This window comes from Engystomops pustulosus, chromosome 3 (assembly GCF_040894005.1).
Source record: "Engystomops pustulosus chromosome 3, aEngPut4.maternal, whole genome shotgun sequence".
Taxonomy (NCBI): Eukaryota; Metazoa; Chordata; class Amphibia; order Anura; family Leptodactylidae; genus Engystomops; species Engystomops pustulosus.
In genome coordinates this window covers 189,014,945-189,042,433 of record NC_092413.1, presented here as the reverse complement: position 1 = coordinate 189,042,433, position 27,489 = coordinate 189,014,945, and the positions used below count along the sequence as shown (strand labels likewise).

The 27,489-nt window shown below is 40.5% G+C and overlaps 1 protein-coding gene across 1 annotated transcript; it reads right to left on the bottom strand.

Moving 5' to 3' along the window:
• Window positions 1-1,108: 1,108 nt before the first annotated feature.
• LOC140122491 (serotransferrin-A-like) lies at window positions 1,109-27,489 on the bottom strand. Its single transcript, XM_072143419.1, has 17 exons — window positions 27,329-27,489; window positions 24,686-24,846; window positions 22,182-22,290; window positions 20,875-21,066; window positions 19,541-19,679; window positions 16,742-16,794; window positions 16,135-16,298; window positions 13,010-13,163; window positions 12,358-12,506; window positions 10,882-10,975; window positions 10,199-10,231; window positions 9,533-9,691; window positions 5,160-5,307; window positions 3,441-3,505; window positions 2,332-2,510; window positions 2,057-2,246; window positions 1,109-1,297 (listed from the first exon to the last, which is right to left on the bottom strand). Exons 1-17 carry the CDS (start codon window positions 27,369-27,371, stop codon window positions 1,245-1,247), a joined length of 2,085 nt encoding a protein of 694 aa, XP_071999520.1. The 5' UTR covers window positions 27,372-27,489; the 3' UTR covers window positions 1,109-1,244.

Below are 27,489 nucleotides of genomic sequence, written 5' to 3'. Positions count from 1 at the left end.
CCGGCGGACCTTGGCGCAGAAGCGACGGATGCAGGAACTCCGGCGCACGACCTTTGTGAATCACGGCAGACCTGAATCCTCGTCGGACAACGCACCGCGGGATCCCGACAGGATCGGGTAAGTATATCTGCCCCATTATGTCAATACTATTGTCAGTATGTGGCAACAGTGTGGCCAAGGATAAATGCAAAATAAAAATAACAAAAAAAACCTTTGTGCTCCAAATAAGATCCATGACTAGACACAGGCCATCAAGTGCCTAATAGCTAATATGGTCATGAATGAGCAGCTTTTGCCTTTTGCCTCAGAGAAGGGTGTGAGGGAGATGGGTAGCAGGACATCTCGAAGCTTGTAGTAGTGGCTTGTGTATGAGGAGAGGGTTGAACGTAGGGTAGTAAAATAAGTACTGTGCTTTCCTCAGCCATATGGTATGTGCATTGTCATGTTTGGCATCAATAGTAGGACATTTTTAAAGGAAGCCTTCCATGAGGAATCTACAGAAGATCTGGTGATAGTTTCCTCTGCCTGCCTCTGCCCTAATATGTAAATTAATAATCTTGGAATGTAACTTAAAGCAAACCTACCACGTGAAATTGTACTTGTAAGCTTCAAATACCGAGCACCAGTTCAGGGTGAGCTGGCGCCGGAGCATATTTTCATTGTTCTCATAAACCGATGTATTGTGGTTTAAACACTTTTGTAATCTTTATATGTGAAGCAGCTTCGGTGCACGGTGTTTTAATAATATGTAACATAACAGCAGAAGTTAATTTACATACGTATTACTAAAATAAAGTTTTAGCAAATTTGGCTCAGGATTATTAAATTACAGATTAGGGCAGGAGAAATCTACCATCAGATCTACTTCTCATGGTAGATTCCTCATGGTAGGTTCCCTTTAATACATCCCTATTCGATGAATGATTTGAGTGTCTTTATAAATACAATAGGCAAAAAAAGTTGCCAAAGGAAAAGACAGCCTCTAACTAACATCTAAGGAAATTCATTATCTACAGGGGTTAAGAGTATCAGGACAGCTCCATTTAGTACAATAATTTTCTATTTCTTTTATTTGTACTATTCCTACATCAAAATGACACTTTGTAAGTGAAGATCTTATTCTATTTATTAAATGGATGAAAAGCATGTGGCAAATGCATGAATATAGAACAATCCTTCTTTTATGGAGAACAAGCAGATATAGATGAGATGAGGAGAATATCGATGACAATCCTTGACCACATCTAGACCTTTAGAGAAGGTTTGCAGGTGTGGAAGGTACAAGCTTTCAGCAGTTCTGTGGACAAAAAAACATCGAAAGAATAAAGTTAATTCTATATATTTCTATATATATGCAAAATGCATCCAGGGGGCACTATAGTTATCAATCCAGCTCAAAATAGCCATCTTTATTTTATATGCTTATATATATATTTGTATGGGCTTTCTAAAGTAGGCGGAGTTATCTCAAACATGCCTGCCATCTACAACCACAATTCCCATGATCCCTCAGTCCTCTGTCCCCTCTTATGCTCTGTTTCTAATGATGATCTAAAAGACAGTCCTAATCTGTTACCATAGTAATGATGTGTGTAACTGCCATCACAGCACATTGCGGCACTGAGATGATGTTTCCCCACAACACTGGCAATACTGGATGTACTGCAACCAACCTACTACAGCCAAACTTAGTGATGATCACATGACCTGCCCAGGCAGGTACAGGACATGTGATGTGGACATGTGACCAGCGGCCATCTTGTGTCCTGTATCTCCTCCACATGGACAAAGTCACATGACTTATTAAAGGGCCAGTAGCAATTTAATTTTCCATCAAAGTGTATGACCACAACATTTTTCTGCTATGGGAAACAAAATTTGAAATAACAACTAATAACATATTAGCTTATATTTTGATGACCCTTTGGAATATGAATTATGCTTATTCCTGGAATACCCCTTTAAGTATCTGTAACAGTTAAGAGCTGCAGTAAAGACATATAGAGGTCTAAGAATCTCAGTGAGTAAAAATAAATGAATCATCACAGTGAAGTACCTGATTGGGCACAGCTACTGAGGGAAGACACAGCGTCAAGGTACTCCTGTCCAAGGTAGTCATTCATATTGGATACAGTGACTTCACGTAAGCATTGTGTGGTGCTTTTGAACAGTAGATCTCTGAGCCCCGCAGAGTCAAACATATTGAAAAACTGGAAAGATTTGTCATCTTTCCTTCCATATAAACGCTGGAATGAAGAAAAAATAGAAAAATTTTAATTTGAAGGACTTGGTAAGTAGAAGGCTTCAAACAAACTGCCTTAGATTTTTCACCTGCTGTTCCTTAAGGATTGTTACAACCACATCTCTTCTGGTTGGTGTTGTGGCAACGACATGAGATGGGACCAGAGCAAGGTGGCAATCTTTATATTCGGTCACTGGTCTGATCGAGCCATCTCTGCAGAGCAGACGGTAATCTTCCAGCTTCTTATTCTTCAGCCAATCAGGAGCGTCTAGAAAGAAGATTCCATGACATTGGGTATTTCAGCGTGAGGAGGCTTAAGCTTAAAGGGGTTGTCCACTTTACCTTATTTGTTTGTGTAATGTGTGTAAGTATGGTGGGGGGCAGGATTTTAGGTAATTTACCAATAAACATCTATTAATAGTTCTGCTCCACTTTCTTAATATGTGAAGTGAATCCTCCTGTCTCCTACCTCATCAGCCAGAGATTCCTGACCATAAAATGCCCGCAGATGGAGGGTCATGTGATCTCTTACTGGCGATTGTTCATGGACTGTTAGAGATCACATGACCCTCCATCTGTGGACATTTTATGGACAGGAATGTCCGGCTGATGAGGACAGGAGGCTTCACTTTACATATCAAGAAAGCGGAGCAGAACCATTAATAGGCGTATATTAGTAAATTACTTAAAATTCTATCCACCCCCCCCCCCCCACACACACACACACACTTACACACACTTACACACACATTACAAAAAACATGAGGTAAAGTGGACAAGCCCTTTAAAGTATAAAAATTGACATTGGTTACAATTGTTATGAGCTGCAAATTGATTCCGCCAGCCAGTGATGACATTCTGGGGGGGAATTTATTAAGACTGATGTTTTGCACCCTAATCTTCAAATCCCCCCAATCCACACACCACAGCGAGCTTTACAGAGAGGCTCTAGTCTCTTAGTAGATACGTTCATGATCTCTGCCAGGTTGGAGCTGTCTAGACCAGGTCTGACCTGGAAGAGATTTCTTGTCCTTCCACCCCTGCTCTTCACCTTGTCTTGCCCATGCGGGGCAGATAAGCATGGAAGTTGGGGAATGGGGCTTTAGAAATACCTTGTCTAAGAGAAAACTGTCAGACAAGGATTTAAGAACTACCCAATCTAAGTACAAATATACGGAGTATGTAGAGAAACACTTACCCTTAATGGCCTCGAAGATAGTTGCATCCTTTACAAAAGCAACGTCTCCTTTCTCAACTAGACACCTAGTACAAATATATCACATCTTTTAGTAATCCTTTACAATACAGCTTCAACATTTTTACAACGATTAACCCCTTAAGTAAAGGGTTAGGTTTAGGGTTTTATGGCGGCCAACCCTAAGTGTTGCAGTTCTCTGTGAAGAGCAGATTGGGAGCTGATGGTTTCTAAGATAACCAGAGGTCGGGCTATGGCTTTGGGGTGTGATATGTAGCTAAGCCTCTCATTGATGTCTGATAGGCAATGTAGAATACACAGCAATATAGAAGATCAAATAATTTCATGTGGAAGTCCAAGGGTGGGATTAAAAATGTAGTTGATAAGTTATCAATAAAGTGTATAAAAGGTCCCAAAAGTCCTGTAGTGAAAGTCCTAAAGTGAAGAAACCTTGCTCTTCATAAAACCAGCCCTTAGACGGTGGAAAAATAAAAAATGTCTGTGGTCTTGTAATGAGATGAAACACAAACTAATTTTCTGTTTTATACAAAATAAATCATACATAAATCATAATAATACAAAGCAAATCATGTCCCAGAGTTGAGGTCCGCATCCGTCAGACATTGATGATGTAATTTCTATCCTTTATAAATGTCTGATTTCTAAGAAACCGGCCATTCTTTGGAGACAGAGATAAATACTGAATTTCCTTTATCACTATGTGTCATTTATAATACTGCTGTCATTCTATGGGGCACATTTACCATATGCTGGCGGTAGGTGCACCGGCATATGATCTACATCCCCTGCTGCCCTGCATGTATGGGCACATGTTATAACAAGTGCAAAGGCTTGGGAAAGGAAAGCCTCACGACAACCCACTCCATGGTAGGGAACACTCTTCTTTAATCCCTTCCAAGCCCACTAGGCATAAGGGGCTAAATTCTACAGGAATTGTGTCTATTAGAGGGCATGTATGCCAGTATTATGGACTAATCGTGATAAATCTGCCCAGTGAACTAGTGCAGGTAATATTTGTTACTTTTTGACCCCCTTATCTATTCCAATTTCCACAAATTTAAGCAAGATTTTTTTCTTAGGGAAGAAGCTTCTCTCGTCATGAAGACTTTGTCAGTTGTAGGAGACTTGTCCTGCGTCTATGGTCTCATACAAGCTAAAGCAGTTCCTTACACTGTGCCAAGAGATGTATGGCAACAGTGATATCCAATGTTGGGAACATGTTCCCTGTTTAATAGATATACTGGACTGGCTATTATGTCACAACATATCACTATGCTTCTTGAGAAAGACATGCTTGTTATTAAGGAGGCTGTCTTTAAAGAAACTCTACCACCAGGTTGAAGGATTGTAAACCAAGCATAATCACATACTGGTATGTGCCCCCTCTGACAGGATCTGCTTTTCTTTTAGCTTCTTATGTCCTTGTTTTTAAGAAAAAATGGCTTTCAAATTATGCAAATGAGCCTCAGGGTCTCGAGTCTCCATTAACACCTATGGAACCCAGAGCCCTGAAGGTTCATTTGATTTCAAAACCCTTTTTTCTTTAAAACAAGGACATAAGAAGCTAAAAGAAAAGCAGATTCTACCAGAGGGGCACACACCAGTATGTCTGGGGGCTTGGTTTACAATCCTTCATCCTGGTAGTAGATAGGTAGCTTTGAGGTTTTCCATGTGCCACCCAGGAAAACATATTACTCATACCTTAATGCTCCATGATAACCATAGTACAACTCCTTATTGTTTGCAGAACACTTTGTATCCTCCAGTGATTTCTGGTCACCAGCACACAGCTTGCACAGGCTAGAAGTAACATTAGCACCCGGGGCACAGCTCTCTTTAAAGTAAGTTGCTGTAAAACACAGTAAATTAGAATCCTAAGTCAGTACAGTTACTATACATCATAAATCTACTGCACCCATAACACAAAGATAGTAACTGAGAAATAGTATAATGTTTAATAAATCTAAAAGTCCACCACAAAGTGTGACCTCTGCACCTCGTGACCTGGAGGGCTGTAAATGTTAACTTATCGCATACGTAGTATTTTGCCATGCAGTCAGAAGTGATCATGCCAAGGTCGCATTTATCTTTGTAGACTAGTACAGATTTCCCAAGAGGGACTCTAAGGTCAACTGTGGTCTATTTGCTGTAATAGAACGTTGCTTGTGTGGAGGTTAAAATACGAGATACCAGGCTTGTACTACATACATGTTCTTTCCAAAAATCTATCAGGTCTTAAGATGAGTATTTAGCCAGATTTATTAACTACGACACTCAAGTGGCAGACATTGCTGAAATATTATTATACTAAAACGGTAGATTGAAAGGTGGAGTCAAATCTCTGGAAAGACTTCATCTACACATGTAAGTTACATAAATAAAAAAAGTTACATAAACATATACATAAATAATAGTAAACTCTGTAATACACTTTATTAAATAAATCTATTCCTTTGCCTTTCTTTTTCCCCTGCCTTTCTTCCTTGGTTAAGCCGTTTGCATCAATCAGCTTTCTGTTCTGTATCCACTGGCAGCTGAGAGATAAAACAACCTGATATCGTGCCTAGTGACTTAAAGAGGACCTTTAACTACCTCACACATGTGGAGCCAGCATAGGGGCTACTACACAGATTCAGAAACTCTTTGATTTTCCTCTCCAGCCCCTACAGTTACAGAGATATTAGTCCAGATATCCGACTATTGTAATGGTCCTGGAGGTCCTTGGAGGAGGGAGGGGTGTTATGCTCCGTGCGTATGATAAAGCCCCCCCACCACCACCACCACTTCAATGCCAGATACATCATGAATGTTTGCAGATTAGAAATTGCATAGGCACGGGGCAGGACGCCTTGTGTGGGTCCAATCCACTGGCAGCTGCACCATCTTCATGCTCCGTAGTCATGATAATAATCACATTTTGTGCTTCACAGCATTTACCTGGTGCATGTAAGTGCTTGTGCTTGCGACACAATTTGAAAGGTAAATTCCGGACTCAGTCCGAATCAGTGAAATCGTCCGATGTCACAACATCCAATTTCTGTCACATCGAAGCCAGCGCAGGAGCGCCAAAAAAGGATCGCATGCACCAAAATCCTGACGCAGACTCTTTAAATACCTGTCCAAGCCGTGTAATCCCAGAAAAAGGTGCAAAGTCCGACAAAAGTGAGCAGCGCGACCATTAGTACATGAGCTCCACAATGTGAATGTTACCGCAAACCCAATACAAACAAGATGTTAGCGCAAATATGATTTAAATACTAAAGTAATCTATACCCGATGTAAACGCAAATGTGATGTTAACACAATGTAGATACAAAAGTGATGTAAACGCTATCTAAACGGAAATGCAATGTAAACAAGGAAGTGATGCAAATGCAATGTAAACACATTGGCCCACATTAATTAAAGTGTTCGTGCCAGTTTTATGTCTGACTTTGCACTTAAAAAAACATGCAAACTGCTTGTACATGTATTTATAAAGTGTCTGCGCCAGTTTTATGTTGCGGCTGCACTATATCCGATGAGACAGAGAAAATGTGCACCGAAAGGGATGTGTTAGATCTGAGTCTTAGTTTGTGCCACATTTATTACTGCGCCACAGTTCTGGAGCATGGATAAAGTGCAACAAAAAAAAAAAATGTTGCAAACTTTTCGAGCAGTGCAGGGGGTGCCGGATTAATGAAGGCCCTGCACCAGTTTTGATGAATATGGGCCAATGAAAACATAAACCGAATTTTGAAATGTGATGCAAATGTGATATGAATGCAAACGCAACATATGTCATGTAAATGCAATGTGAACCCAACCGCAATGTAACTGCAACGGAAATGTGATGTGAACACAATGCTAGCCAACAACGTGATGTCAATGCAATGTGAACAGAAATATGATGTAACCATAAACACAATGGAACACATATACTCACAGACTAGAATGTGGCGCACACTACACACGCCTGAAGTGCATGAACTGTGTGAACAAGATTTTTTCTGATGCACTCTGTTCAAGGGGTGTGCGCCACATTTCTTTCTGACTTGTTGCGACTGAGGCAAATACACACCAGAACACCCCTTTCTGTGCACAGGATTGTGGCACAGACACTTTATATATACATGTGCAACCAGTTTGCACGTGTATTTATGTGCAGTCTACGCCAGAATTCTGGTGCAGACTGCATAATAGATCTGGCCCACATTTACTAAGAACAGTGCAAACTGTACTATGTGCAGTTTGCCGGTGTATAGTACAGAGTGCGCCAGATTCAGGATTTCTGGCACCCATTCTTCATGAATGGACAAATACTGATAACACCGCAACAGTGAGGGCTACAGAGAAATGTCTAAATGCTCCTGAATCTGTGAAGCAGGCACTACATTTTGGAGGGGGGAATTATCAAGGGCAATATTCTCCAGGTAAGGAAAGAGTTAATCATTAACCTCCTTATCTTTCTTAAGTAGAAGAACCTCAGAACGAGGTCAGATAAACTGCTCACTACAGGAAAAAAAGGAGCAGAAAAAAAGGACAGAGAAGCTGCTTAACTGAGTGAAGTATATTACAAAGTTTATCACCTGCTCTATTCGTTTCTGAAATAAACAATTGCTTCAGAGGTTTAGTTACTTTTTAAATCCACACTCTCTCCAGAAAAAAAAAATCACCAAACAGTCTCATGATAATAAATAACCCATTTGTGTCTATGATCATGTGTATTGTAATAGCAGATGTAAGCGAGCTCACCTGGAGTTTTGATATCCATTTGCGGTAAAGAATGTGAGTATTTGTAACTAAGTGCAAAAATTTATCAAGCACTCAGGGAACAAATATGATAGTAAAACCCTTTCTTCATTTTTATTTCATCATTCCAAACTGGAACAAAAAGAAATGGTGCCAAAACCAACACGTTTTTGACCAGTGAGAAAGTGAAAAAAGTTTGACTATTATTTTCATTCCCTGAGTGCTGGATCAACTTTTGCACATATACAAGTTCATGTGTAGTGACATATACATGTATATGACTGTGGACTGCTACCTCCTGATCTTTTGATGCCTTGACCCTGGTAGGCTTGTTAGAAGAGGCTATGCTTTGGATGTAGTAAGGTGTCATAGCAGTCACTTTTGTGAAGCTCAAATAGGCCAAAAGACTGGTCTACTACAACAACTTATCATTATAATGCATTGCACATAATACATCGCTTACCTTTTCACTCATACCATACAATGCATAACCCCTGATCCCTACAAGACCTTATGCTTAGCTCTCCTCCTATCTGCTCTTCTCACAACCATCTCCAAGATTTTTCCCTAGCATTCCCTATAATTTGTGCGCAGGGACTCCACTTCTTATGTTATTGTATCCACACCATTCAAACCTTCAACCATAACCTGAATATCCATAATAGCACACAACAACAACAGTGTAGTCTTCATCTACCCTACTATAGAGATTGTGAGCCCTCAATGGCAGGATCCTCCTTCCCTTTTAGTTCAGTCTTTGTACATAAATTTCTTGTTTTCCTGTTATGTATGTGAACCCCTTTTGGAATGTACAGCACCATAGAATTAATACTGCTCTTGCTGGGAGGAGCATCTGGTTACCGAGTTAGCTAGAGAAACCAGTATCAGGTCAAGGTTAACCTTGTTTAACTGTTGAATTGTTACCAACTGTTGTTTACGGTTACTCAGTTCTTACTACATATCAGTCACACCACCAATATTCTTTGAGAACTAAGATAAGTTACTGTATTATTTTTTCATTGTGATTCATTACTATAAGAGGAAATAACTCTAGTTCTTTCTTTCCAATGTACTTAGAACTGGATTGTTAAGTATAATAACATACTTTTGTTTCTGTATTTTAACTAAAACTTCAATAAAAAAGTTTCATTAAACCCCCCCCCCCAAAAAAAAAAAAGAATTAATACTGCTCTATAAATAAATAATAATAATCGTAACTGAGGGACCCTTGATAAAATGTTGCACTTGGGCCAAGGAGCTTCATGTTATGCCTCTGCAGTCATGAAAATCAGGCCCTAACCACAGACAATAGTATAAACTTATTTTCTATGTTAAACACTTACACAAATCACAAATGCCATGTTCCTTTTTAATAAGACCGGCAGGGATGACCCATCCAGCAGTGCGTTCAACACCCGTGTGACAAGACTTTTTGTCTTTAAGATTATTCCATGAGATTGTCTTGTCACTTGCCTTTACAAGGGCCACAGCATAATATGAGCCTTTGGAGAAATAACAAGGATATTATTTTCTTAATACTTAAATATATAAATTTAGACGACAACAAAATTAACTGATCGCTGTGCTATAGTGAGAACAAAAATCCCAGTGGTGCTGGAAAGAGCCGGAAGTCATCTATTTAAGGATATAAAAGATAAGAATGGGTGAAGGTGGTAAAAGGCCCATATTATGAACCTCCATGATCACATGATGAGTAACTTCTTTGTAATTCGGTCAATTCTATGTAAAATGTAAAAAAGGTAAAATGTCAGACCCTCCTGACCACAGTCTTGAGAACAGATAAAGCGCTGACAAAGCACCTCACATAATCTCTGAGAGAACAGAACCTCTATAATGCGACAGAGCTGTCTGTGTGAATGCGGCAGCAGTGTGTCCCCCAGGGAATTTTCAATAGATGTGAAATATATTTTTCCTTTTTTTCGATGGCCAATTCTGGGTTGTGTCTTATAGTCCGAAAAATATGGTAGATAAATACGTAGATACTCTACCTGCTGCAGTTCCTGTTCCCTTGCATTGGTCAGCTGAAATGAATTGCAACAGAAAACAAGATAGCAATTAATATAAATAATCAATCAGGATAACAATACCCAGGTAATAGAATATTATTTATGCGTTAGTTTATATGTCATGTCATTTGTATATTTGCACCAACATTTGTGACTTTTCCACTCGCTTAGCAAAGTTAGCTGCGCAAAAACTTTTCAGTGTTGTGCCTGATACATCTTTAAAATACAATTTGGCGCAAATTGTGGTCAAAAAGTCGCAAATAAACCCCAGCCTCGATCAGGCGTCATAAAAACTTTAGAAGAGGATGCAGAAGCGTATGTGACTTTTGTGCAACTTTTTAAATAAAAAGTTGCAAAAACTTTTAAGATTTTACTGCCTGATCAAAAAAGTCCAAAACCGGAATAGCCAACAAAAGACAGGCACAAATGTCCTGACTAAAGATAAATGTCCCACATTGACTGGAATTTAGATAAACTAATTAGAACTAGTGAATAGGTGACCCCCTAGAAAATATCAAAACGGGACACCCATTATGGTTGCTGTATTCCTGAGTAGGTACATGCCAACTATTAGGGAGGGGATAAGACCAACTACGGCTGGACCCACTCTCTGTGGACCTCCCAGAAGGTGCATTAATATTGGAAAGATTTTTTTTTTCATTTACCATTGTATATCTCTGCCATTGCTGGAACCAGGCCACATACTCCGGCTGTATACAGGTATCCTCCATCGAGTGTTACGGCATCAGCATCACCTTTCTGTGAAGAATACATTAAACTACATTTAGTGTCCAGTTTTTAAGTCTGAATTTCATTTTTTACATACAGGAAATCAAATGTGTGGATTATGTCCTAAATTATTAATTATGATCGGTGCTCCTTAGCAACACTAAACTGTTGAATATAGAACGTTGCTAGGATGCAATCGACACAATTGTTCAGTACAAAATTTATCAAACCTCAGTAAACCTTTAAAACATTTTCTTCCATTCACATAACTTAATTTGCTTCAATTTAATTTCTTCCTGCTTTCCATCTGTGGTTTCAGGACCTTTGGAAGACCTTGTGTACAAGGAAATCATGGGCGAAGCCCTTCTCAATATAAAATTTGTTGGGTGTTTGGGTGGCCATGGGCCCCCTGGAAGGCTTGGGCCCCAGGCTACTGCCCAAACCGCCTATATTATAATCCTCTACTGCACCCACATAAAGGAAAACTTTCATCATATTGACACAAGAAACCACTATCAGTATAGTAGTGTCAAGTAGTCTAACACCTTCCTGATCCTGTTTCATTCATGGCTTAGTGTAAAAGCATGGTCCAGTAATTGGCTATAAAGCCACAGAGGCTGAGAGCTCAGTGCTGAAGTCAAGCTCTCCCCAACTTAGAACATCCCCTATGCCAGTGATGGCAAACCTTTTTGACGCCGAGTGCCAAACTACATCCAAAACCCACATATTTTTCGCGACAATTCAAACAGTAGCTTATTACTCCCTGTTCTGTCACATGTTTAAATTGTATAGGCACCTGAGGACACCAATACAGTACAAAGAAGGAGAAAAAGCTTTGGTTATCATTGTAGCTTCCTTCTAGGATCCTGGGCTGCCTGAGACTGCAAGAGGCCTTAAGTCCTGTCTGGCGAAGTCTGCGGTGGGGTGCTGGCGCAGGTGCCCACAGAAAGGGCTCTGAGTGCCGCCTCTGGCACCTGTGCCATAGGTTCGCCACCACTGCCCTATGCTGTGATTCACATCATGCCACATCAGCCTGATGATCATTCTCGATTCATGTATGAAGTATACACAAATTGTCAAACACTTACCTATGTTGTTTCTGGTACAATAATCTGTACTAATAATGTTATAATTATTATATCATTAGAGTGATGTAGAGGGAAATTATCATGCCCGTTATCGTGCCAGTTTTCTGGCATTAAAAATGATAAAATTCCATGCCCTGCATGCTACCTTCCTGAACGGTGAATGCGAAGGAGCATAATTTGCTTCCCAATGGGCCACTTGCTTCCCAATGGATTTACTATCGTTTATGCTAGAAAAATCTATGCCGGGTTATGAGCTGCTGTTCTTAACATTTTAAGTTGCCAAAATTTTTTCACAAAAACAGTAAAAAAAAATGTCTCACTCACCAAAATCTTTGTAATACATTCTTCCGCAAGGGAAGCCTCCACACATTCAATGGCTCCTTCACTTGCTATAGTCCAGGTGTCACATTTGGACTTCTCCTCTTTGCTTTGTGTGCACCAGCGGATCTTATCTTTAGGTGGTTCTTCTACCCCTATAATATATAGAAGGAAGCACTTATGACCTTAAACTAACTTGAAGGAAACCAACAGCCAGCCAGGAGACACAAGCCCACAACTAAAGTATTTGTAAAAGCAAAGAGGTATACATCTTAATATATGCCACGCGAGTGGTAACGAGGTATGGGGTATGGAACATTGTTGTTGTAACGCTTTTACCAAACATTGCAGGACCAGTACATGTGTACTTGAGGAGTAATACTGTGTGGGTCATTAAGTGATCTTTAGTATTCAATGCAATCCTCTCTGTATACAGATACTATAGAATTTGACGACTACGTGAGCTTACAATGATCTCACTAGCAAGACGGAATTCAGCAAAAATTCTAGATTCACCTGTTCACCCAGGTTTAGGATAATTGTGTATATTAGCCCTAAATTTTGAGGCTTTATGCATCAGATTTCTGGTGTACAAAGCATGAAAAGAACCAATTACAGTGGCCCTATTGATCCCTTTCGTTAATACTTTTACTCATACCTGTTGACATTGCTTTTATGGCATCGGTGAGCTCTTTTCCCAAGTACATGGCGGCATCAACTTTAAATGGAATGGGAATGAGACTTTTTGAAGAGTCTTTGAACATTAGATCTTTACCGTGGCTGGAGTCAAACAGTTTGCAGTCTGATTTGCTCTAAAAATAATAGAAAATACAATGTTTGGAGCATCTTCTGCCTCTTTCCACCATAGTTCTACTCTATTACTTAAAGGGGTTGTCCACTTTCGGCAAATAATTGATACGGTTTGTGTAAGGAAAAATTAGACAATTTCCAATATACTTTCTCTATCAATTCCTCACAGTTTTCTAGATCTCTGCTTGCTTTTATTCTATAGAAAGTTTCTATGTTTACTTCCAGTGGATAGAAATCTGACCATGGTCACACAGGTGCACAGCTCGTTAGTATCACAGAGAGAGTAATCAGAGCTGTGTATTTAGGGTCATTGTATATAGGAATGGGGCTTGGGGTTTATAATATAAACAAATGGTAACAAATTACTGTGGGGGCAAAATAGTGCGATAATTTACAAGAGTAGGGCTTATAGTTTATAGGAACAGGGAGTAATAAGTAATATGAATATAAAGGGGGGGGGGATTTTATCAAGACTGACGCATCATGCACACAGAATGCTGGATTTACTTATAGATTCCAGTGGAATATAATATACATCAGGTCAGTTATAACCTACACCAATATTCCGGCAGAGACAATAGTAACAGGCCGGGGTGATTGTCGGTAAACCCTCAAAAAGTCTCTTTCATGGCTTGTATTACAAAAAACTCTTTTAAAGCAGATTCAATCTGCTCTACTGTACCTCTACAGTATTAGAATAATACATTTACTGTTACAGTCATTTTTTACAGTATACAGGTAATTTTTCAAAATTCCAGATCTTTTTTAAACTCAGCAAAAATTTGGTGGTGTTATCATTTAGTCTGATTATGGCAGAGCAATCTAGAGGAGTGATAGCAGGACTCGTCGGAACAGTGTGTACCCACAGTAAGTATACTTACTCGATCATTTTAACAAATGTGAAAAGTGGCGAATTTTAAAGAAAGCCTACCACTTGAAATTGTACTTGTAAGCTTCAAATACCGAGCACCAGCTCAGGGTGAGCTGGCGCCGGAGCATATTTTCGTTGTTCTCATAAACCGATGTATTGTGGTTTAAAGGGAACCTACCACCACGATTCTACCTATAAAGGTAGATTGGGTGGTAGGTGGATGAATGGGACTTGAGGATAGCCCTTTTTTGGGTTAATCCTCACGTCCCAGGTATCTTTAAGAAAACTTTAATCGGGGGGAAATGTAAATTTTTTTAAGCGGCAACTGGGGCGTGGAGTAGCCGGACATGAGGCTACATGTTGCGGCTACTCCACGCCCCAGTAGCCTCTTTTCTCCGCCTATCATTGCATCTACGGCGCGCAGCTCAGAATACCCGGCGCATGCGCAGAACGCATGCCTGCGGGTGCGCGGCCACAGCTCCGAGGCTGGAGCTACTGTGCATGGGTAGATGCCGGGTACCCGGACGAGGTCCACAGCTATGACAAGCTGCACGCCGAAGATGCAATGGTAGGCGGAGAAAAAAGGCTACTGGGGCGTGGAATAGCCTCATGTCTGGCTACTCCACCCCCAAGTAGCCGCTTTAAAAAATGTACATATCCCCCGATTAAAGTTTTCTTAGGCCCCTTCCACACTTGCGTTGCAGATCACGTCAGAGTTTAATCAGGGTGCGATCAGGGTTTGGTCAGTGAAAAACGCACATTTTGCATCAGAGTGCAATCAGTTTTCAGTCAGTTTGTTCAGTGTCTCAGTTTTTCACGCGCGTTTTTAATGCAATTTCAATGCGTTAGACTCAGGACTGAGCTCTATCTTTTCTATGGCAATTGCTGCGTGAAAAACGCATTGCACTTGCATTGGACTTGCAAGTGTCTCAGAGTGCGATGCGTTTTTGATGCGCCTCCATAGACTTGTATGGTGCTTTTTTTACGCGCGTGACTTGCAAAAGTAGAGCATGTCGAGATTTAAACGCGCGTTAAAAAAACGCATGTGTGCGTGTGAAAAAAAATGCAAGTCTGAAAAGTGCCATTGATTACAATGGGTCCGAGTACAATGCAAGTTCTGTGCGTCAAAAGCACGCGCAGAAAACGCCCGTGAAAAACGCAAGTGTGAAAGGGGCCTTAAAGATAGCCAGGACATGAGGATTAGCCCAAAAAAGGGCTATCCTCGCGTCCCATTCATCCACCTACCACCCGATCTACCTTTATAGGTAGAATCGTGTTGGTAGGCTCCCTTTAAACACTTTTGTAATCTTTATATGTGAAGTAGCTTCGGCGCATGGTGGCACGCGTTCGGCGCAACATGCGTGCACAGTTGCTGCTTCACATATAAAGATTACAAAAGTGTTTAAACCACAATACATCGGTTTATGAGAATAACGAAAATATGCTCCGGCACCGGCTCACCCGGAGCTGGTGCTCGGTATTTGAAGCTTACAAGTACAATTTCAAGTGGTAGGTTTCCTTTAAGTATTTCAGGTTTCTTAAAAATCTACATTAAAGGGGTTTTCCACTTTCAGCAGATAATTGATATGGTTTGTGTAAGGCCAAGTTATACAATTTTCCAATATACTTTTTGTATCAATTCCTCATGGTTTTCTAGATCTCTGCTTGCTAGATCTTGTGATGCTTGTGATAGAGATCCATGTGCACAAGCCATTGTTACCACACATCTCCTATTACTCTCAGTGATAATAACGGCCCGTGCACCTGCATGTCCATCACATCACATGGACAGATTTCTATCCACTGGAAGTAAATAGAAAAGCTTTCTATAGTGGGACAGCAAGCAGAGATCTAAGAGGAACCGTGAGGATTTTATACAAAAAATATATTTCTGTCATCAAAATGCATCTGTAAATTATGGCTAAGAGTGGATCCTACCAGGGGGGGGGGGCAGTATATCAGTGTGCTTAGTTTACAATCCTTCATCCTAGTGGTAGATGTACTTTAAAGATTCAGGTAAGAATCAGCATACACGTTAGTCCCTTAGAAAAGACAACTGCAAGAAGAAGACATAATAGATACATAACATGTTTTACTGTTACCTGGGCCTGAAGGAGGAAATCTGTAACAGCTTTAGCCTTGGCTTCATCATTCACACACATCACGGCATGAGAGGGTACTCTTCCCCAAGAACATTTTTCATACTCGCTGATTGGCAACCTAGTATTGTCCATACACAGCAGCTCGTAATCCTTATGGAATTCCACTGAAGGACAATGATGAGATCATGAAATCAGAAAATCCTTTCTAAATGTCACTACAGGCGGTCCCCTACATAAGGACACCCGACTTACAGATGACTCCTAGTTAAAGACGGACCCCTCTGCCCACTGTGACCTTTGGGGAAGCTCTCTGGATGTTACTATAGCCCCAGACTGTAATGATCGGCTGTAAGGTCTCTGTAATGAAGCTTTATTGATAATCCTTTGGTCCAAAATTTTTAAACTGGGGCAAAAAAGTTTTTTGTCTGGATCTACAATTGTAAAATATACAGTTTCAACTTACATACAAATTCAACTTAAGAACAAACCTATGGACCCTATATTGTATGTAACCCGGGGACTGCCTGTATAGAGGATAATGATAATGGTCTAGCATGGCATGGCCATGAAGCCTTCTTAACAATAAATAACAGTATGAAAAGCTTACCTGGTATATCGTGTTTAAGGAAAGCCACGTCTCCCTTGTCATCTTTTAAGCATCTGCATGGGAAATATACATAGAGTTTTTATTTATTTTATTTATTCTCATCACAGGTCAGTATTGTATAGGGCATTCAATACTTATGAAAAACACAATTTTGCCCTAAAGGCAATTAATGTGAATGTGTACCTTTTTTTTTGTATTTACAATCTTAAAAGTTTCATGATTCTATGATTCCCTTTATACTGGATTTGTCCTGATATATCTGATTCTGGGCAAAATTAAGTAAAATTCCTCATTTTGGCGCACTCAGTCTTGTAATTGTGAGTTTCCTAAGACAGCACATTCATCCCTTATAATGTAAGAGAATTCTGTTATATTTTCCAGGTTCAGACCAACCCCATTGCCGATTACCAGGGGGGATTTGATCCTACCCCCTGGCAGCCCAGAGCTCGAATAGAGGCGGTCCCCTACTTAAGGACACCCACCTTACAGACGACCCCTAGTTAAAGACTGACTCCTCTGCCCACTGTGACCTCTGGTGAAGCTCTCTGGATGTTACTGTAGCCCCAGGCTGTAATGATCAGCTGTAAGGTGTCTGTAATGAAGCTTTATTGATAATCCTTGGTCTCATTACAGCAAAACATTTTGAAACTCCAGTTGTCACTGAAGCAAAAAAAATGTTTTGTCTGGAACTACAATTATAAAATATACAGTTTCGACTTACATACAAATTCATCTTAAGAACAAACCTATAAAACCTATCTTGTGCGTAACCCGGGTACTGCCTGTATGTAACCTGGGACTACCAGATGCCACCAGCTGTCAGATCTCACTTGCAGGACTGACTGTAACTGACCCGGCATTAATATCGCAATGCAGTGGCTTTGTTTGAACAAGTGATCTGACAAACGCTTGTTAAAGCCCAATTATGAAAAAGGTAGAAAAGTTAAAAAAAAGTTTATGAATATATACATTTCGAAAAAGTCCCTAAAACACCACTTTTCTATAAAAAAATAGCTAATAAATTTTTTAAAACATTTAAAAAACACATACTTGGTACTGCTGCATCCGTAACAATCAGTTCTATAATTCTGAATTATTGAACCCTCTGAATGTCGTAAAAGAAACTGAAAAACTTGCCAAAAAAAGATGATTTTTCATCAACTCCCTTCACAAAAAAATGTTATTAAAAGTGATCAAAAAATGTAATGTGGCTCAAAATGCTACCACTGAAAAGAATTCTTTTTACAAAAAAAAAAAAATTAAAAAGTTATTGCCAAAATAAATTAGATTTTATGCAATTTGGGGGTTTTTTCCAGAAAATTGGGCAAAAATAAAAAATGCCATATAAATGAGGTGTAGCCATAATTGTAGTGACCCGGAGTATAAAGATAATTATTTCTATAGTACAGGCAGTCCCCGGGTTACATACAAGATAGGGTCTGTAGGTTTGTTCTTAAGTTGAGTTTGTATGTAAGTCGGAACTGTATATTTTATCATTGTAAGCCCAGCCAGAACTTTTTTGGTCTCTGTGACAATTGGATTTTAAAAATGTTAGGTTATCATAAGAATCAATATTAACACTAAAGCTTCATTACAGACACTTGTGATAACTGTTACAGCTGATCATTGTAGCCTAGGACTAAAGTACGGTACAATAAATTACCAATATCCAGTGGTCCGTTTGTAACTAGGGGTTGTATGTAAGTCGAGTGTTCTTAAGTAGGGGACCGCCTGCATAGCAAAGGGCCAAGAAACAAAGCTAAATATCCCCTAACAAGAGATGATGATTATCTTTTCTTCCACCCAGAAACAATTAATAAAATATCATCATATTATAGATGCCCTAAAATGAAGTATCTGTAAAGTGATTCTCATCCCACAAAAAATAAGCCCTCATATTTCAAAATTAAAATAGTAAAATAAAAAAAATGTATAGCCTTTAAAATGTACAATACAAATCTTCTCTGGATGGCGCTCCTTCCCTTCAGTGCCCGGCCATGTGCCCGTACAGCAGTTTACCACCACATATAGGGTATTGGCATACTCCAGAGAAATTGGGTTTCTGGTGCATTTTGTCATTTAATCCATTTTAAATGTAAATTTTTTTGGCCAAAATCAATGTAGTCTTTTAAAAAAATGTCACTTTTAGATTGCACCTCCATTTTGTTTTAACCCCTGTGTAACACCCAAAAGGTTAAAAAAAAACTTCTGAGGGGTGTAGTTTCTATAATGGGGTGATTTATGAAGTTTTACTATAATTGAAGTATTTCAAAGTCACTGATTGGGTCCCTCACAACGTAAGATTTACCGATTTTCATGAAACTTTGAAAAATCGCACCAAAAGTTTTAAGCGTCAAAACATCATGAACAAATGAGAGAATGCAAAAAACCATCCATGCCAATATGAAGCCGAAATTCAGTAGTTTGTTATTACGTTATTTGGGTGGTGTGACTATCTGCGTGGAAAGCAGGAAATTTTGAAGTTTGAAAAAGGAGACTTTTTTTTACCATTTTCGCCAATATTTTTTTTCACAAATAAACACAAAACATATCACTCAAAACACCTACCTTGAAGTACACTGTATCACGAGAAAACAATAAAAAAATCACCAGTGTATGCTAAAGCGTACCAAAGTTATCACCACTTACAGTGACATTTGTCAGATTCTAAAAATAGTGAAGAAAGTAAAAACTGGCTTTGGGGATAAGGGGTTAATCATGGTATTACATATTGGTAGAAACAAAAATTTACCATCTCGGAGCACAAACTATAATTGAAGAAAATGTCTTTCCACTCACTTGCGGGCACCTTCATAGCCATAATAGGGTTCATTTCCGGATGTCGTACACTTCTTGTCCTTTAGTCCTATACACTGTTTGCACAGTTTTTCTTCTTTGGCACCGGGGGCACAGCTGGCTGTGAAAAACCCTGAAACAGCTGTATAGAAGATGACTATTAGGAATATGGTCCACTCAACAAGTGGGCTGCTCTTATGACACTGTTAATTCTAGCCCTGACCTGCACCGGATTTTTTATGTGTGCGCAATATTGTATGTGGGCCGGAAAGGTTGACTTGCCCTGCCAATAGTTATTTTATATCTGGTTTAAAGTTACCTTATATACTCGAGTGTAAGCCTAGTTTTTCAGCACAAAAAATGTGCTGAAAAACCCAAACTCGGCTTATACTCGAGTCAAAAAAATAAATAAATCAAAACTCGCCTTTCTGGCGGCACCCGTAGATCTTCTGTGCGATCCATCCGGTATTGTTGTGCTGCACAACGGGGAAGGGGGGGGGCTATATACACTGGGGCAGGGGCTGGCAGGGTATATACACTGGGGCAGGGGCTGGCAGGCTATATACACTGGGGCAGGGGCTGGCTGGCTATATACACTGGGGCAGGGGCTGGCAGGCTATATACATTGGGGCAGGGGCTGGCAAGCTATATACACTGGGGCAGGGGCTGGCAAGCTATATACACTGGGGCAGGGGCTGGCAAGCTATATACACTGGGGCAGGGTCTGGCAGGCTATATACACTGGGGCAGGGGCTGGCTACATACTGGAGAGGCTGTGACCAATGCATTTCCCACCCTCGGCTTATACTCGAGTCAATAGGTTTTCCCATTTTTTTGTGGTAAAATTAGGGGCCTCGGCTTATACTCGGGTCGGCTTATACTCGAGTATATACGGTACTCTGATATGCTATGTGTATCTTAATTCATGATAGTACATCATTAGTGATGAACTGGGTTTGGGTTCCTCAAAAGAAATTCAGATCAACACCCCCCATGGTTGATACCCGCAGTTGGTACAGGCACTAATCTTGGGCTTTGACTATTTAAATTCTGTTGGAAAAGTAGCCAACGATGTTAAAATGGCAATAACTATGCTTGGCCAGCTCAGCCATTTTAGGGAGCATTGTCGCTACCCGATGAGGCCAAAATGCCGTAGTCATGTTACTGGTTGGGATCAAGGTTTCGGACCTAAAAGGAATTTAGAATTTAGGTTCTGCCAAACTCAGCTAAACGCGAATGTAAATAGGTCCGCTCATCCCTATTCATCATTCAATTCGCTGCCCCTGTTGCGTGTTATTTGGCAGATCAGTAAGCACAAGTGAAAAAAGAATTGTTACCTTTCTCAATATTTTGAGATTCTGGACCATCCCATGGTATTATTTTTAAGAAAGTTAGGCGCCCGATTGGAACAATCCATCCTGCTGTCCTAAATACAGCCGTATGACAAGATCTCTTTCCCATAAGGCCGTTGAACATAAAGTTACTGGATTTCTTCACCAAAGCCACTGCATAATAGCAGGTATCTGGTTCTGTAAAAGTAAACATTTATATGATTGGCCAATTGTACATCACCACCAATCCAAAATCAACAAAACTTCACTGCCAAAATTTACACCTATTAAAATACACCTTTTGATGACATACGTCAAAAATAATGTTAACTCCAATACTTCATATAGATGGACACCATAATAACTAAAAGCTGCATTAGGGTGGAGCCAAAAAAAGTGGGACTGCAATTGTTACTTCCTGATCTTACACCTAGTGAATTATGTTCACTATTATGTTAGAATCCCTTATCACGTGGGGGTAATATGTATTTTTTTTTCATCAGTCTGAACATTCCCCTCTGCACAAGCCTCTTACTAGATCTGGAATGGATCGCCACCCGATCAGACCTATTTAGACCATGTCTGACTTGGCAGAGATTTCAGCTATAGTCTCTGCTGGAAGTATCCACTTCTATCCAGGGATATTCATGGAGTAAGGCTGCCTCGCTCTTCCTATTTTCCCGATAGGTGTGAACAGGGGTGCACCAGCCATGAGGCGAGTTGAAACTCTTGCCTCAGGCAGCGCCATCTGGAGCAAGATTGGCGGCAGCATCAGGAAAACAGTAATATATACCTGTACCTGTAACATATACCTGCTACAAAGTACATCTTGACACATAAAAATAGTGTTCCTTCACACCAGATGTCCGCATGGGTGTTAGACTTCATGGAGAACCCATGTGCTAAAAAAATAAACGTATATATTACTACTGGATGGGGTAGGTGGGGGCGCTGTTCTGTAGCTCGCCTCAGGCAGCAGAGAGTTAAGGTTCATCCCTGGGTGTGAATACATTGAGAGACTTGAATAGACTATGTTTCTCCCTGTATTCCTTAAAGACCGTAACATTATATGAGCTATCCACTGTTTGAGCAGGTCAATAACAGTAGGTCCGTATGATTTACCTATGCGCCCAATTTGTGCAGAATTACAACAGACATAAGAATTTTATAATATATATATATATATATATATATATATATATATATATATATATGATTTGGGAGGCAATTTGGGTGCACATAAGACTGACCGCTCTTTTTGGATATGTGAGTGTATGTCCTCGTCCTCTTTAAAATACCACTCGTTCACTTACCTTTCTCAGTGCCGTAGTTTTCAGCCATTATTGGCTTCAGGCCATATGGATGCAGAGCTGCGCTGTAAATATCTCCAGTATCCATTGTGGCTGCATCTGCCGATCCACCCTGAAAAGGGAAACAAAATGTCTCTTTTATCACATAAAATAGTTAGCAGCATGTTCTATTACTTACATATTTCTTTCTAAGAAATGCCTCGGAAGGGGACTCTAGTTTCTATTGAGAAAGTGTTCAAAAACATAGGGGGGCATTTTTAAAGGACCCCCCCCCTCTGATGCCACAGGATACATGAGGAGCCTACACCTCCTTTTCTATTTGGCGTGGTGACTGTATCTCAAAACATTTCTGGCTGTTATGAGTGCGCAGGCCCAGGGCAGGAACTCCCCGTGTCGGCCTACTCTGCCGCCAGCCACCCACCTTCACACCTTTCCATGCCCACTTGACGCAGAGGTGGCATAAAGGGGGAAATAATAGCAATTACTGGCAAGCCTGATAAATCTTCCCCATGGTTTTCATATTAAAGATAAGAATATCATCTTTCAGATCACATGAGACTTTTCATCCTATGAGCTGCAGAACCAGAGAGATAGTTAGAGAAATAGTTTAATGTTTTTTAGCTCATAGAGCCACAAGCCTTAAAGAGGATCTGTCACCCCATTTATCGGCACTAGGAGCTGCTTACTAAAGTAAGAAGCTCCTAGTGCTTGAACAAACGCCGCAGTGTTCCTCCGGTAACGCTATCTAACACTGCGGCAGGGTATAGTGTAATTGTCGGACAGCTCGCAAAGCTGTCCGACGTATTCATGAGGGTGCGGGGTTGGGGCGTGACTAGGGGCAGTGACTGCCACCTAGCGCGCAGCAGTCAATGCCGGCCTATGGAGCGAGTGGGGCAGTCCGGGTTAGAGGCAGGGCCTCGGACCGCCCCCTCATGAATACATCGGACAGCTTTGCAAGCTGTCTGATGATTACACTTTACCCCGCCGCAGTGTTTGATAGCGTTACCGGAGGTTTCCGGTAACGCTATCACTCTAACACTGCGGCGTTTGATCAAGCACTAGTGCTGATAAATGGGCACAAGACTCTTTAAGTCTTGTCTTTAATATGACACCTTGGGGAACATTTATCATATACTGGCACTAATTGCGCCAGCATGTAATGGTGGCCCCCTCCCCTGGAAACAACTGGATCCATTTGGAAGCTTTGGCCTCCTTATAAATTTGAGCGTCCGGCAGTGCAGTGATGTGTAGTGCCGCCAGAGCTCTTCTACGCTCGGTCTGACCTGGTGTAAAATAGCGACATACCTATAGGAAGGGCGCAGGTGCGGGGCAGCAACGCCCCATGCTGAGCCACTGCCTGGCGCAGCACCGCCCCCGCTATGCCCACCAGGCTTACAGCGGTAGACGGCACAATTCCCGGCGTCTGTGCCGGGATTTGCACAAAAATCACAGCTTTTATGCCTGTTTACATGTGTACAGTTAAATGTGTGTCCTTGATTCTAGAACCAGAGGTAGGAGCATGAGAAGTCAACCTCTCCCTGCAGCCTCTGAACTTGACTTATGACTCCTCTCCGATCATATTCACGTGGCTTTGGAGGAGATTTTTTTGATAGGTAAAAGGACAAGATTTCAAGAAAGGGTGTTTCTGGTATGGGCCTGCACACTTGTAGCAGACAGCAATCTTTTGGGGCGCAGTCATGAAACCGAATACATCAGGACGCCACATCCAGTGACACTGGTCTGGCAAGTTACTTAAAAATGTCCCCATATGTTTTTAGGGGGCCTGGTAGTTTACTTAGTTAAATCTGACGGGGCTCATTTACTAAGGGTCTGAACGCCGCACTTTTGTCAGGTTTCCCGAATATTTCCGTTTTGCGTCAAATTGCTCCGGGATTTTGGCGCATGTGATCGGATTGTGGTGCATTGGCGCCGGCTTTCAAGCTACAGAAATGGGGGGGGGGGGGTGGCCTTTGGACAACCCGACGGATTCGGAAAAAACACAGAATTTAAAGACCAATTTGTGTCACAAGATCACGCACTTACATGAACCAGGAAGAAGAAGGTGAACTCCGTCGGACCTCGGCGCAGCAGCGACAACTGCTTGATATCGGGAGCACAACCTTAGTGAATTTCGGCGAATCCTCGACGGACAACACGCCGCGGGATCGCGACTGGACTGGGTAAGTAAATGTGCCCCATTGTGTTTGCAACCCAGGTTAGAACTGTTTAGTATTAGTTAACACTTAAGACACTATTCATGCCCCTGTGACCCTTTGCTTTCAGTTAATCTGTGATGGCCATAGTCATGTATGTTTTTACACCCAGTTTAATCCAGGACTGAGCCGTCCTATCTATAGGTCAGTGATTTTTTCTAATGGAAATCCAGTCTTGGGACTACTGTAGTATGGAAGGAGGATTATTGTATATAAATATTCCTTAAATCTTATCTATCAAGATTGTAGCAAACTCCACAAACTCATCAGTAATATTGCTTTCTCTGATCTTACAGCAATGGCCTTTATGCAGTCATCAGTACTGGATTTTTGGATACAGGACAGGGTAAGCGGGTCAGTACTGCAGGTTTTGGATAAATCTTTACACTTTTTATATTCCGCTTCAGACTTCACACACCAGCGGATGTTAGTAATAGGGACAGCAAGGCACGTGGCTGGGGAGAGACAAAAAGCAAGAGTTAAAATATAAGTGTTTCAACATCTAATGTATGTGAGAACACAGCCCAAAGCTAAGCATACTTTATTATAGCCAACACTCTCATACACACGTACACTCAGCTCGGCCAAGCACAGCATGCATCCTAAGGGTGTGAGACGATGGATCGGCCAGGTTGCGGCTGTGATGCGGCCGGGGACATTAATTAATTGTGACCATAATTCACAACAAAATTTTGTACTCTTAACATGTAACTTTTACTAAATAATAATTTCTTTAAGAATTATCATCACAACTCTTTAAGTGATGCTGCTGTCCGCATCCCAAATGCATCATGGCCGCACCATGTATCCACACCCTAAAAGGGGAGATTGTAGATCAAGCAGTTGAAATGTCCTTTAACTAATGTAAAGAAAAAGTCACATTGGATGTTTGTCTGAAGCTATAACAATTGTCTATTAATTCACTATTCTAATATGTGTTACCTGCTGCTCAAAAGCTTGTAACAAAGATTACAAAATCCTGAGACATAACTAGTACTTTTAAGACATTACCAGGAAGTCAGAAATCACTGTTATCCAGTTATCTATAATTTTAGATATTTTTTTTTGTTATGTAAAATGTCCCCGTGATGCATCAAACGTGGGGGGGCTGTGCCCCTGTTATTTCATTCCTATAGTTTGCCAGGATCCAGTTTTTAGAGTGTCTTTGGAGCTCTTTACATGCTATTTGGAACTTAAATTTATTATAGTGGTTTAGAGGACCTAGTTCCTGAGTTTTTTATTGGCCGCCTTGTGCCTAAAATTGTGGCTTTTTAAACAGTCGTATTTCTTTATCCTATCTACCACATCTGGATTCACACAATGGGGGTCATTTACTAAGGGCCCGATTCGCATTTTCCCGACGTGTTACCCGAATATTTCCGATTTGCGCCGATTTCCCCTGAATTGCCCCGGGATTTTGGCACAAGCGGAAAAACCGTCACATTTTTTAAAAAAAATCTGTCGCGGAGCTTGCACTTACCTTCACTCAGCCCGGCCCGGTGAACTCCAGTGCGTTCCGATGATTTTCAGCGCAGCAGCGCCACCTGGTGGTAGACGGAGGAACTACCTTAATGAATCCCGGACGGACCCGAATCCAGCGCCGAGAACGCGCCGCTGGATCGCGAATGGACCGGGTAAGTAAATCTCCCCCAATAAATCTGGAGTAAGTTGGGTTGACTCACTCTCAAAAAGAATCACAGATTTGGTGCAAATCGGCAGATGCAACCATTTAAAAAATGTAGAATTTGGAAATTTTAAGGACAGAAGACTAATGTAACTGAAATGCCCCAAGGTGTAGAAGGAAGCAAACAGGTGCACCAGAAGGTACTAACACAGCCCCACTGCACAGATATCATAATATGCATAAAATGTAAAAACAAATAAAAAATCCACTCCGACAAAATGACAGATCCATGGGAAACAGGAAATTTTTCATTGAAATTTGTCATCTAAGCCGAAATTCTACTTCCCATTCACATTATTAGATAATAAGGGTACTCATAGACATAGACATTTTAAAGATATTTTTAAGAAATTTGCACAAGAAACACAGAATTTGGTGATAAGATTGCTATATAAACATAAAATAGAATAAATAGAAATAGAGATCATTGCACAAAAATTATTTGTCTTCTTAAGTTATAAAAAAAAACATTTAAATTCCACTAATACAATTGTAATACAATGGGGGGGAATTTATCATTACAATTTGTCTGACTTGGTTGTCAATGATCAATTCCATTTTTGTTTTAGTGAGTCTACGAATTTTGTGTTATTTATTTATTTATTTATTTTTTGTCTGTCTCATAATATTGTTTCTTTTTCCGTCTGTCGCAAAATGTTCTTTTTTTGGTGCCTCTAAGAAGCAATTGCTCTTGATAAATTTGGTAGCGGTTTTTGTCCTATTTATACCCGTGGGGTGAGTGAAGTCCTTTCGTGCCAAAATATGCACCTAAACTAATCCTGAATATAGCTTAATATTGTGAAAACTAGTCTACGCTAATACTAAATATGGCGCATAAAAGGTGTCTTAAGTTCAAAACAGAATTTGTACCACAAATGCACAAAACAGCCCAATCATAGAGAAAAAAACCCCAATGGTAAATGATCCCTAATAATTGTAGTAATCCTAGTAATCAGTATTATTGATGTTATCTATTAAAGTTTTATAACTGTATACACTTGATACATACACCTGAATCTAATAAGATGTCATGTTCAGACACAACATCCAGGACATGAGTAAGGGCATCCATCACATATCACTGTACCTCTACATGAAACACATAAATCACTATATAAACCAAAAACTAATAAAAGTTTTAAAAAATTTCATTTTTAGGCAGAATAAATTTCTATTTCTCATCTATAAGAATAGGATGGATTGTGACTTCATGTATTTGTATCATGTCCCGGTCCTCATAGTGTGTCACTTACCCAGCATGCCAAGACATAAAGTGAGTAGGAAAGGAGAGGCCATTGTCAGCGCTGTGTCCTCCTCACTCACTGCCGGAGCTCTGTTTGTGGAGAGATGTCGGGATCCGGCTTTGCCTTTTTATAGGAGCTCGGGAGAGCTGACTGGACAGATTTGTCTCTGC

What these genes read in the sequence shown, in the direction of transcription:
- LOC140122491 (XM_072143419.1), bottom strand. Translation starts at nt 27,371, where the DNA reads ATGGCCTCTCCTTTCCTACTCACTTTATGTCTTGGCATGCTGG. An exon ending in AAACTACGGCACTGAGAAAG is followed by an intron (nt 21,067 to 22,181) that starts GTAAGTGAACGA and finishes TTACTTTTACAG; the next exon opens with AACCAGATACCTGCTATTAT. An exon ending in CCTTAAACACGATATACCAG is followed by an intron (nt 16,299 to 16,741) that starts GTAAGCTTTTCA and finishes ATTGTCCTTCAG; the next exon opens with TGGAATTCCATAAGGATTAC.